Source organism: Rhyacophila brunnea, unplaced genomic scaffold, assembly GCF_057557595.1.
Source record: "Rhyacophila brunnea isolate RB1 unplaced genomic scaffold, BYU_Rbru_1.0 scaffold_7, whole genome shotgun sequence".
In the NCBI taxonomy this organism is placed as follows: Eukaryota; Metazoa; Arthropoda; class Insecta; order Trichoptera; family Rhyacophilidae; genus Rhyacophila; species Rhyacophila brunnea.
In genome coordinates, this window is record NW_028233339.1 from 37161548 (window position 1) to 37175301 (window position 13754).

Consider the following 13754-nt stretch of genomic DNA (forward strand, 5'->3'; position numbering starts at 1 on the left):
TTGATGTTTTTAATGTATATACATATTGAATTTTATTGTTTGTTCAAAACAACTGAATTACAATGTACAAAGCAATTTCGGCATTTGTGGATTCTGATTTCATTATCACAATCAATAACTTTTGTATGTCTTTTTGTAATAATAAATCAGACTTGAGTTGTAAAGCTCCCTAAATCATTTGAAACTAAGTAACAACAGTCGCCGATTGAATAATTTCTATAATTATTTACCGGGGCGATCTCATTGTTTTACTGCGATTTAATTAATTTATTTAATTTCTTCGTCTTCGGACTCTTGAAATCCTCCAAGCATTTGGTTCTTCATATTTGTTATAAAGAGGTTCCAGTCTCTGGTTCTTCTTGAATTTGGATAATTTCGTTGGGTCTGAGAACTTGAAGAATGCTGGAGCGAATTCTACAAGCCATTTTGGATCTATGGTTGTGACCTCCCGCATGTATTCTTTAGTGGTTTGGACTAACTCGTGATAGATTACCCTAAAACAGGGAAACCATTTCAGATAAATATCATAATATTTAACACCATGCAATATATGTTCGCAATGAGAATGTTCACATATTTAAAATGGGTTGAGTAATTAATTATGCTAGAAACACATTACCATCACGTGACGTGAGCACACATGCTATAGCACATATATTTAAAAATCAGCCATGGAAACTTCTAATCTTCGAATCTAATTTAAATCTGCTCTTTGAGAGTACATATTTGCCTCTAGAACAAACTGTCAGCCTTGTAGCGAATAATATCTATCTGAATTACAAAATTAACTAGAAATATAATATTAAAACAAAATATACATATGTTTAGTATTTACCACTCCGGTTGTCGGTTGAATAAAGCACTTGAAGGGTGTATGTAAACAACTTGACTGTCGACGAGAGTTCTATATCCCTCCTGAGGGTCTTTCTTTGCTGCATTCCTGAAGAAACCTGAGCATACAGTTTTTTGAACTCGAACCGTATTCTTCCCGGCTGAAACTACATCCAGCTTGTGCCTAAAAGAATATTTTTTCATTTTAAAATTGCCATTATAGAATACAGTATAACCTCGTTTTTACGTGCCCGGAATTCACGTTTTCCCGGCAATTGCGTGTATTTTTTTCAGTCCCGATGTATTTCAGTACATTTACTACCCGCATTTACGTTTTTCTTTCCCGCGATTTACGTCGGAAATATTCAAAATATGCGAGTTACGCGCGCCTGACAATGATTGGGTCGTGACATTCAAACAATTTTTCAATAAAAATTTTAATTGAATGTTGTTTTTTAATAAAACGTTATTTTTTTAGAAACATAAAATTTAAATGTTCTTTTTTTCAATACCCCCCCTTTTACATTTTCCCTCCAATTAGGTTTTTTTTTTCAGTCCCTTAAAAAACGTAAAATAGGGGTTATACTGTAATTTAAAATTCTACAAATTTAATTTTTTTTATCAAAGTCAAAGGCATTTATTTACCTAATACAGTCGAACTTGGTTATTACGAGGAAGATGGTACCGACTGAATTTGCTTGTTATAAGCATTACTCGCTATATCATAGAATAGGTATTTTTAAATGAGCGGTCACATAAGACAAAAAGTCACAATTCAAACAAAAATACACAATTAGAATTTTTCCCCGAAACAAGCATGGCATTCATAAACTACAAAAGAAGTTGTTTATTGTAATGAACGCTGGTAGGTACCTACTGACTTCAGCTTGGATTTTTTACATGAAATTTCAACCACATGCGTGGATACTTTTTCAACATTGTCGGCGAAAACACCAATTAGGTACTTACACTTAAATAGTGTCATAAACGTAATTCAATCCCGGCGGCATCGGTCTACGGTCGGATTTTATTGCCCAGGGTCGAAAATGTTTTTAAACGATTGACACGTTAACAGTTTTAAGAAAATTTTTGATGATATTTTTGCTCGGTATATCCGATAAGTAGCTCTTCATAAAAGTGAATAAATGTATGGAGAAAATCATAAACGAAAATGTCAACGAATGTTTCCTCATTACATCCGAGATCTCGCTATGTCTGTGATCGTAATAACCGAGTTCGACTAGTTTCAAATTTTAACATTAACACGAACGATTCTGCAATAGGGGCCATAGCCATTTTACAACTGTTTAAATCAAAAATGCAATCATTTACACAGTGTAGTCAATTTTTAAAGTATATTTTTGTGCACCCCCACCGAAAACAATTTTGGGAACCACCAGCAGCCACTGGATATGACGTGTACATATCTGACATTTCACAAGGCAACCGCTGACCAATTGTATGAGTGATATGTTAGTTGGTTGGTATGGACCCGTTAGCAGCCAATGAGGTTCTATATCACTAAGGTGCAAGAGAATCCAAAGTTAAAGTGGAACCGAGCACAGCAAAAAAAAATCATCTTCATTTGGCTTTATTGATACCAATATCACAATCAAGTTAGAAATTCCTAAATTTGTATGAGTAAGAAAATCTCTTTAAAATATTCACCTTCTAACTTGCACTTCTGTGTCAAAAATTTAGGTAAAAGGAGCGGGCAGCCAATCAACTCACCTATCCATTATTCCAAGTAACTGTTTTCTAACATCCTGGGCTCGTTTCAGAGTTCTGATTTGGACGAAATTTTCATAACACCAAGCATTTGAGAACTTGTTATTTCTCCAACTATTGTAGACAGCCAACAAGGTGAGATGGTCCCCTTCCGCTTGATTGAATTTGGCTTTCTTCTGATCGGCCAACGCTTGCTTATCTTTGGGCCGATAAAACACATTCTGAACACTGAGCATCGAGACAACTGTTAAAATTTCATCAGAGCATTGAAGCGCCACAGACATTATCAAAATTTTAGAAAGATTAGGCTCCAGTGGAAACTCTGCCATCTGAAACAGACAACTCGCTATTCAAGCATGTTTCTACAAAAACAAGTTTGGTTGTGACACCTAGCAATGGCGAAGACTCATTGCAAGATGTTTATTTAACATTTACCATATAATTTTGAATTACAAGCATATAACATAATATCCAAGCGCCATAAAAAATAGATGTAATAGTTTTTATGTACCTTAAATCACCACAATACCTAAATAAAGCTATGAACTGTTTCTGTTGATTATATAAAATTATCAGGCAGTAATCAAATTCAATTTGTAGTTTGGCCTAGTTCGTAGAGTACACGTTTTGTATTAATACGAAACCGTGGGTCGTATCAGAACCAGATCAAAAAAAATGTTTTTCAATATAATCTACAGATCCAATGGGTTGGGCAAATGGCCAACAACTAATCCTCGTAAAAACTCTGTTAATATAACGTGCACTCAGTGCAATCCCATTTGCACCATTTAGGATCCAACATGGTAATAATTACGTTTTTACTTACTGGTGGACGATTATCAAAGCCGACCGCAATCTATGTTACTAGAAAACAGGACTCGCTAAGCATATTATGGGAATCTGAATAATTACAAATGAAGGAAAAATATAACTTAGTCCAGCAGTGTTGTCATGTCTAATGAAATTTCTGTATTGTTAGTTCAGAAAAAAAAGGAAACATAAATAGCAAGAATATTTTAGCAAACTACAACATAAATATAAAGTGAAACAAATTATTGCAAAAAGTCACTTCAAAGGTGAATTATTTATGAGATGATACTAATACACATACAAACTTTAAAGACTACCTACTTGAATTTTCATTATGTAAAATAGTTGTATTTCCTACATTTATAGAACTGTTTGAAAGAACACTTAAACAGCCACTTTTGGCAACTGATAGATGGGTAATAATATAATACAAATTATAGAAGAAAAGGTATTTACCCTTCTTCCGAGCCGCGTCAACAATCCTTCTGAGTCCAGCGCGGATAGAGAATGAAGTTGTTCGAGAGCCATAATGAGTGATTCGACAGGTGGTGCATCCATGAAATCAAAATGTAACAGGTCGTTGATACCCATAGTTTTCAGTTGCAAAACCTTAAAAAGAACAATAACGTTAATTTTTTGAATACAATATTATAAAAAAACAATTTATAAATTGGTTTGTAATAGTATTTTAACCCTTTCTAAGCGTTACGAATCCCGACTTAGTACAACAGTGCGCGTTGTGATTTCAAGCATCAATAAATCGTAATAAATGTCAGTCAAACATACACAAATAGAGTAGTAAAAAATCGGAGTCAAGTTCAAAAATGATTATGACAGAACCTAATATTTTATGTGACTCTAAAAATAAACATTCGTCGCCTAAATCTGATAAGAAATTACGAACAAGACTTCTTCATTGAAAAAATGCCAGCTTACTCGAGCGGCGCCATGACACTTACGAAATGGTGCTGGACTAATGCGTCGATGACAGATTAACAAGTGTAAGAACAGTTCAGTATTCTTATAGTCTACCGGCTACCATTTCGACAAATATGCCATACACATAATGAATAATAATATGGTTTATGACTTTTATGAGCATTTTTGTTGAGTGTGTTGAAAAAATATCAGTCATAAATAACTCATTTTTATAGCATCCAGGACATCTCAAACTGTGTAACTTTTGTTTGAACTCGCATACACATTGCAGCACTGCAGGCCGAGTATAAATAAATCATCCTTGAGAACTACTGGCTATTTGAGAGTGATGTACTTACCACCAGTGCCTGGTTTGTACCCAGTGTTGCCAACCGTACTATAATTATAGTATTTGTACTATAATATTGGTCCGCGTACTATGTACGATATAAAATAGATATAGTACGCCCAAAATACTATAATTTTGTCTTCGAAAATTTGGAAATCTGCGGCCCGCGCCGAAATATTTTTCCTAAAAAAAAACGAGCCGACTAGAAAAATGAAAAATCGGGAACCTGCGGCCCGCGACGAAATATTTTTCCTAAAAAAAACAAGCCGACCATGAAAAATTGGGAACCTGCGGCCCGCGGCGAAATATTTTATCGTACTATATTTTATCCCCAAATACTATAATTTTGGAGGCTCTGTACTATAATTCCACTTTCAAAATATGGCAACACTGTTTGTACCTACCATTGACCCCGAACTGAATGGAATCGAATGACACATAGTTTATATAACAAAATGGTTTATTTTTCGAATACCTATTACAATTCGTAAAATATTAAATTTCAAACACTTTTTGCACTTCTAAATGCTTTATAGTCACCACAATTTTATTTTCAAGTTCATTTGTTTTTTTTTTATTATATTACTTCAATAACCTGGTACTAGAATAGGTAATCTCTTATTTTATTATAATGACGTGATAGTAAGTAACTCGAGTTATTTTCGACTATAAATATAAGAAGAATTCTACATAAAAAAAATAGTAGTCATGAATCAAACCCTTTTGAATAGTATTACGAAAAAAATAATTCTCAAGTGTCTGTCTCACACCAGCAGACGATGATTTGCCGCGCAGTGTATAAAAATTCAGTAGCGCGGGACCTGGTGTTTGCGTAATACGACAATTTCCGCATTTATGCGGGAACGGGCGTCTGAGTGTTCGTGTCTTTTCTTTATAAATGGCTGATAACTAGGGTAAATAAATAATTTTTGTCTGTTTCACCTAATACTATAACCAGAAAATAGTATTTAAAAATGTTAATCAATGATAAACAAAGAGACATATTAAATCGCGGAATTCTAGGTATATTTAAATGACACCTGGTTCAAATTATTTTCCGAAACTATAAACTCGCGGATAATATACTGGCAGATAGGCGAATGAATGCAATCTCCAAAAGCATTCCTTTTGTAAAAATATTTTGTAAATTCACTTTGATCAATGTAACTTTCGAATATTCTATTTAACAGTTTACGCACCAAATAGTTTTTCAATCACTAAAAAACAATATAACTTATTATATCGCAAACTCGTATCGTTACAAACACGTCAGTCAAATGTCTTCGGCGCACATGCACTAAGAAGCGATAAGACACTATATACGCGGCAAATTTGAATTGGCCCGATGACTGATATATTTTTATTCAAGACACGCTCCCGAAAAATATTTATTTAAATTAGATAGAACAAAAGTTTAGGCTATCCATTGACAGATGTCAAGAGAAGGATGATTTTTGAATAAATTAAATCAATATTCGAATTATTCGCGCCTGGTGGAAAGCAGTACTAGGCAAACGAAAATCGAAATGACTTTAGTCAGCTGACGCGCGGATGACTCGCGCGTATAGGCTGACTAAAGTCAGTTGCCGCGTTAGAAAGGTTAAAAAGTCATACCGTGGTGGCAAGATTTGTTCGTTGGATTTCTGGAACGGGCGTTGGCAACATTTCATCACGATAAGCTCTTTCAGTGTACAATCGATAAGTTTTTCCTGGCCCTGTCCTTCCAGCACGGCCAGCCCTCTGTTTTGCTGCGGCCTAGATTTAATCAAATAAATTTAACTGTTGTAACTGTAACTGGCTAAAAATATTGTTCCATCTATAAATTATGAGTGATTCAATGCCATAATTTATCTATTATGGTTTTGTTTAGGCAGGGTTTAATTGAATTTCAAAAACTAACCAACATCATCTGCAATTTGTATTCTAAGTTCAATGAAAACAAACAAATATAACTGACAAAGTTTCCTGCGCACTATTTTTATTGGATCTCCACAGCCTATCTCCACCCTTCGATACTGCCTCACATGCACTTGCAATGCTCGTTCACTGCTAACCAGTTAATTACCCTATTTAATCATTACGTTAATTGCTACGAGCCAGGTGGGATGTGCGCGTTGAACGACTTAAAGGTTAGCCTATAATTATATAAATTCTTTTGATTATTACAAAAACCACTATTAATCAAAAAGATTACCACATTTACCTTGCTAAATATTCATGATCAACCATGAACATATCACTTAAAAAAGGAAACTCAATACTAAAATTATTATGAACCCACCTGTGAGATAGGAGTCACAACTAAAGAATCCATTCCTGTCTTGGAGTTGTAAACCTTTTGCTTGACAAATCCAGGATCGACTACATAGTAAATACCATCAATAGTCAAAGAAGTCTCAGCAATATTGGTGGCAATAACCACTTTGCGGCTTCCAGGAGGAGCCGGTTCAAAGATACGAGTCTGCATCTCTGATGGCAGAGCCGAGTAAACTGGCAAAATAATAAGTTCAGGTACATCAGGACCCAAGGATTTCATACGTTCGTAGAGTATTTCACAGGCGGTATCAATCTCCTCTTGACCAGTAAGAAACAGAAGTATATCTCCGGGTGGTTCGCGTAGATGAATCTGCATAACAGTTATTAAAGAAGCATCCAAGTAATCGGTTTCGGGTTCTTTCGTGTATAGAACTTCAACTGGGAACGTGCGTCCGGGTATCGTGAATATCGGAGCTTCGAAGAAATATTGTGAGAATTTGACAGCGTCTAATGTTGCCGATGTAACAATCAATTTCAGTTCTGGTCTTCTTTGGACAGCCTGTTTCAGTAATCCAAATAGCACGTCTGTGTGAATTGTCCTCTCGTGAGCTTCATCCAACATAATTACTGAATAACTTTTTAAATCCAGATCCATTAAACACTCCCTTAGTAACATACCGTCTGTCATGTATCTAGAACAAATTTAGGGTCAATTAAATGATATATATATTATTAACTATCGATTGACATAATATTTTAATTGAGAACAGGAGGTATTACAGTAAAACCCTGTTAATACGAACACGGTTAATTTGAAATTTGTCATAAATCAATATTTTCACGAAAATTCATAGAATCTATTTCTCGCGATATTGAACAATTTTATTAAATTAGTACATTTTTAAAATAAGTTTTACTGTTTTTTTATTATACATTTTGTATTTAATTCGAATTTTTTTCAATTTTCTGTCCCTTCAATTTCAAATTAACGGGGTTTTACTGTAATAACATTTTCTATCAAATCTATTCAAAATGGTTGTAAGTAATTTGTACAAAAAAAATTGTACCCATTGGGATGGCAGAAGAGCATTGAGACCAAATGACATATTCTTGAACTACCATTTCACCGAGCAGCATTATAAAAAAAGTGGAAAAAAAACTTACTTAATAACTGTTTCAGGGCTGGTACAATCTTCGAAACGAATAGTATAACCAACTTCCTGTCCCAAGAGACACCCAAACTCTTCAGCCACACGTTTGGCAACCGACATTGCGGCAACCCTACGGGGTTGTGTGCATCCTATTTTACCTCTCGCAGTGAATCCAAATTCAGCAAGGTACTGGGTAATTTGGGTAGTCTTACCGGACCCTGTCTCTCCGATGACAATCAAAATTTGATTATCTGATACGGCCTAAAAATAACAATTCATCATAGTACATATCTTTTTTTTATTCAATATTGAATATACATATGGTTTTACGATCTTTATTATAGCAACAATACACAATTGAGTGGAATGTCATTCACTTTCCGGATGAATACTTTCGCCTTAAGCTATCGATCCGTTTATGATTCATGTGAAATATTTATAATTAAAATATGTCAATGAATTTAAAAAAAAACATTTCGTTGTCTATTACTCTGGTGTTGAATAAATTTTATGGCTGAAATTAGTTTATTTAAATTTAGCATCACTAATATTATGACTTCTAAGCTTTAAAGTGATAACATAAAATAAAACTCCAGATGTTTCAATAGACTTACCAAAGAAAAGACATTTCTATGAGTATTTACGACCAACCTTTGATGCACCGTTCGCTGCATGGAATCATTTACAATCGACCTTGAATATTCAAATATTGGGCCGGGTGAGCCAAATGACAATGAAGAGACGCACGCACACATTTTAAACTTGAATAGTGAGTGTATTTTCTATGGCAAAGTTTTATATTATGTCTTATGACGCTACTGTGGCGTTTGCCGTGGATGCGTAGGGTTTGGTGATACAGATAAAATTTAAAAAATTTTCACAAGAGTAGGTACTAAAATAATATTAAGTAATTAATTGATAAGAAGATATACCTTCGTCAATTCATCACGTAGTTTATAAATTGGAAGAGATTGTCTTTGTTCAAGTATAGTTAGGTTAGTTTTCTTTCCAAAAGATGATTTCTTGCCTCCGATCACGTGTTTTTTCCATTCAGGGAGATCTTGAGCGGACATGCCCAAACCTCTCATATTTGCTGCTAAAGTTCGCCCGTCTACTTCTGGTAGAGGATCGATCCAGTTTTTGTTAAGTCCGGTCGGCAAGGCCTCCATTTCTTGTTCTCTCTGTAGCATCTTCACCTCTCTTCGCTCTTTGGCTAGAGCGGATTGCATCATAGCTGCTTGAGCTAAGGAGCCGTCTGGATTTTTCACAATTCTAACCGGAGACAAATCGTGTAGGGCTCGGCCGTGACCTTGCAAAAATGGCGGTTCATCTTCCACTATTTCAATTTCAATATCAGCCTCACCGTCTTCATCTTTGGGTAAAAGACCTGTTTCTTCATCAAAATCTGGCAATTCACTTCTGTCGATAACTCCAGAGGACATCATCTGTTAATCAGAAAGTTAGGTTTCCAATATCCATTGATAGAAATTTGCAGAAGAAATACAGTAGATAATCTAATTTTTTGAACTCATTTAGTGACATCTGGGATTAACAGATATGAGAATGGACAATGGAAAACCATGTCGGTATGATCCTGTCTCTTTATAAGCGATATAAAGAGTATGTCTGTGTTTCCATTTATATAGATGTAATACCTACACTAGAATGTTGATTATTTTGTATCTTTTAAGAATGGTTGATAGAGGTATAATCTTTGGCCCTCGTTTGTCATAATGAGTAATTGTTGGGAGCCAACAGTAAAAATGGTGCACCTGAAGTGTTTTTGATGGATACTTGGATAATAGATAGGTACAATAGATTAATTATTAAATTTGAAGAACAAACATACTTGTTTGATTTCCCATCGTTCCGGGCTAGATATTCTGGTGACTCTTTTTCGACTGGAGTCATCATCAGCGTCAACTGTCGTGGGGAGGCCGTGAAGCACTGACGGTCCCATCGGTCGATCTGGATTCCGCCCATCTTGCTCGGCCTAATAGAAAAATACATTGTATCATATCAATTATTGAAATACAAAAGATATCGATAGTAGAAAGGAAAAAGGGTATGTATAACCCTCAGTTTTTCAAAATAGGTTTTATTGCATATTAACATTGGTCATGACTAAAACACACATTGTGTCCAACGGATGTAAGCTGCAAATGCCAATTTATTATCTAAATTTAGCAAGCAATTAAAAAAAAAAGAAGGATGCGACATGGGAACAACGAAATAACCATAATTTTTGTTGTTTTCTAATATGATATTAACTCAATAATTAATATCATATTAGGGATATAAAAACCAAATTATTAATTATCCAGTACTTCAAGGTTATGTCTATTTTATATTTTAACTTTGACCGAAAACCATAACAAAAATATTTTTGTGCCTCTTGTAAAATTTTATTTGTGTGGATTATGCCCCATTTCCTTTCCAAAGTTGATATCAATAATATTATTTCAAACATTTCTGGTGAATTTATAAGATTGCACCCCTTGGATGGTCTAAGTGTCTTACACACAAAAGAATTTGACCGATCAAAAAGGTTGGATATTTTTATGGTCAAAGGGCCCACAATGAATAATATCCAATGTACAGAAAGTCAGAGATTACCTGTAAATGAGCATGTGAAGATGGATTCAAATCTTTTCCTGTATCTTGGCAGACATCTTTCATTGACAAGGAAACCTTCTGGCCAGCAACGGAGATTACTTTAATCTGAAAAGTAAATCATTTTTGATGCACAAATTATTAACAAAAATTAATGGATATATTTTTATTGATGATTTTATAATTATTGTGGATAATATTATAGAAGCTACCTTGACTTTCTCTCCTCTGCTGACTACGTCCGATACATTTGTGACTCTTCCTTCAGATCTCAATTGGGAAATATGAACAAGTCCTTCCCATCGCTTTTTCACACCCTCGATTTGTACAAAGCATCCAAATTGAACGATGTTTGCCACTTTACCGGAATATATCTGTGAGAAATTCAAAATATTATTTCACGTTTATCTTAAAAAAGTACAATTTTCACTTCCATATTTTAGGACTTTTCCCACAGAAAGAAGGTAATATCAACCGATTTACTAGGAATGCTAATAATTGTCACTTGTCCAACCTATTGACTCCTCGCTCAAATAAACTTTGAAAAAAGAAACATGTGAATTTTATTACAGTAGTTAGGCGTACACTCTGCCACCAATCTACTGTATCGGCCATTTCAGACGGGACACCGGTGTCGCGCTTGTATATAATAAGGAGGCCTTTGTATTCGAATAAAGGGGCCTTTGTATTATGTTTATGAACGCCCCAGAGCTAATGAGTCAACGCGTGTCAGGTACACTTTTCCGTCGGCCGCTACATTCTCAAGCCGCTGATACACTTGTTTTTATTACAGCAGTCAGTTTTATGTTCTAAGTTATAACGCGAAATTATGCATTGACTCATTAGCTCTGGGACGATCATAAACATAATACAAAGGCCTCTTTATTCGAATACATAGGCCTGGCTAAAATGGCTTTATATTTTTTCACGACCACAGTAATGCATCAGTAAGACTGATCTCTATTATGAATGGGATTTAACTTGACCAAAGCGCATCAAATTAGATTTTTAAATTTAATATTTTTCACATGGGACTGTCGGTATAAAGAGGTTGTTTTTATTAAATATATATACACAGCTTTCTTTGATAGACATCGAACCTAATAAGTGTCTACTTGTTTATTGAGCTCAAAATTTAAATTCTCTTCGTATCATCTTATATGATAATAATAAGTAAATTCTGAAAATATAATTACCTTTCCAGGCTCCGGATCATCTTTCAAATTATTATCTGCAGCATTCGAACCGTGTGCTTTGTGAGATCTCTTAGGCGAGTAACTATCATCCAGGCGATTTCTATGCGAGACATCTTTAGAATTTTTTCTATCACGCGATCTAGACCGTATCCTCTTTCTGTCATGAGATCTTGATCGCGTTCTCCTGTTACAAGACCTCGATCGGTGTCTACTTTTATGTGAGGGTTTATGACGTTCTTCGGACCTATCTCTCGCTTTGGATCGCACCTCTTTTGATCTGGAACGTCTTTTTCGATCTTTACTGCGACTTCTTCTGATTCTATTCCTGCTGCGGCTTCGACTCCGCTTGTGGTCTGTTTGTTTATTTTTATAGCTTTGTTTACTGCTTTGGATGTCTCTGTCAGACTCTTTATGACTTTTTTTATTAGCATCAGATTCCGGTCGGTCCTTTTTTGATTCTTGTTTGGATGCAATATCCGGTTTAGTTGAGCTGGTGGAAGGTGCTAATGCTTCGAGTTCTGCCATGGCATCATCCACAATTTTATCAGAGTTTTTCAGCGTGTCTCCTGTAGATTTTTTTTCTGTTTTAAACACGTTGGCACTAGTCAACCTGATTTTTTTACGATCCTCATCAATATCATCAGCCTCATCATCGTCGCTTGATGTTTCGCTTTCAGCTCTTTGACGGTCGTTCGGGATGGCAAGTCCTGGAAATTTCATTGCTAATTTGTCTTCTTTATTGCTGGAGGTTGCCGTTTCGTTTTCTTTTGACGTCTGCTTTGGCGGTCTCATGTGTTGAATTATTCTCAGCAAATTTGCAATGAAAGAATCTGAGAAATTAGCTCCATTTTCCATCAAAACTTTTTTAAACGTATCCAGTGTATTATGTGTTTCTGATAACTCTATAATAAATTCAGCTGTAAATGAAAACAATTCAAATTATTTGAGAGAAATAGGTAAATACAAAACATATCAATGAAGGAATATGATAAATATCAAGAAATTAAAAAAAACACCAACACTAACCTAAATCTTTGTCATTTATACCATGATGGTTATCCAACTCCGTACAGATTTTAGATACGAGAGATAGATGTTCTAATCGCAAAACTTCATCCATTGTAGTATATAATATGGAATGACACGCGTGATAAGTTAAGACGAAATAGTAATTCGCACTATTTTTTGATCATTCAAAATTTACCATTAACTCATGAAATGATAAACATGGTAAAGTATAAGATAATAAATAGTTCAAGGATTTATATCTAACTTTATTTATGTTTAAGTTTAGTGAAATATTGAATATTTTTATATAACTATTGTATACGAAACAAAACGTCAAATAGGTTTTCGACCATTGCCAAATTTGTCATTTTGACAACAGCAATGGGCAAGAGCACCAAATAAAGAAGAGTAAAAAAAGTGAGCAGGGCAGGAGCATTGTTGTTAGGGTTGCCAAGTTGCCATGTTGTCATCATTGTGACATGTTGGTAGCATGGTTATGCTGATTATTTCGCGATAATTTATTGTCAATTTTTTTTATTATCAAGAAAATGAATAATAAAACAAACTTTTACATTTAGAAAGATAATAGTCGTAAAATTATTTATTTTTAGCATCGTAAAAAGAGTCTAAATATATTAGACTCTCGTTCGTGATAAAAGAGGCCAGTCAGAAATTTAAATAATTAAATAAACGTTCTTTATACGTCTTTAGCTATGTTTACAATATGTATATTATACTTAAAAAATATTTTTATGCAATGCAAAGGCATTGCATGAAGCCAATAAAAATATTTAATTTATTGAAGGTTTGATCATACACGACTTTTTGTCGTGGACTCATTTTTGACACCGAATGTGCTGGAATTGTAATTTTATTAATGGCAATTATTATCGA

General features: G+C 34.5%; 1 protein-coding gene across 1 annotated transcript; it reads right to left on the reverse strand.

Moving 5' to 3' along the window:
• pea (ATP-dependent RNA helicase pea) lies at positions 1 to 13240 on the reverse strand. Its single transcript, XM_085958064.1, has 13 exons — positions 12879 to 13240; positions 11853 to 12769; positions 10869 to 11030; positions 10660 to 10764; positions 9893 to 10036; positions 8976 to 9488; positions 8057 to 8304; positions 6918 to 7584; positions 6251 to 6391; positions 3826 to 3978; positions 2563 to 2888; positions 836 to 1015; positions 1 to 494 (listed from the first exon to the last, which is right to left on the reverse strand). The coding sequence occupies exons 1-13, from the start codon at positions 12970 to 12972 to the stop codon at positions 272 to 274; spliced, it is 3873 nt and encodes a 1290-aa protein (XP_085814190.1). The 5' UTR covers positions 12973 to 13240; the 3' UTR covers positions 1 to 271.
• Positions 13241 to 13754: the final 514 nt, after the last annotated feature.

Coding starts and splice junctions, on each gene's coding strand:
- pea (XM_085958064.1), bottom strand. CDS start 12,972: ATGGATGAAGTTTTGCGATTAGAACATCTATCTCTCGTATCTAAAATC. Junction 11,031..11,852: donor ATGATCCGGAGCCTGGAAAG/GTAATTATATTT, acceptor AATTTCTCACAG/ATATATTCCGGTAAAGTGGC. Junction 8,305..8,975: donor TACGTGATGAATTGACGAAG/GTATATCTTCTT, acceptor TGTTATTTTTAG/GCCGTATCAGATAATCAAAT.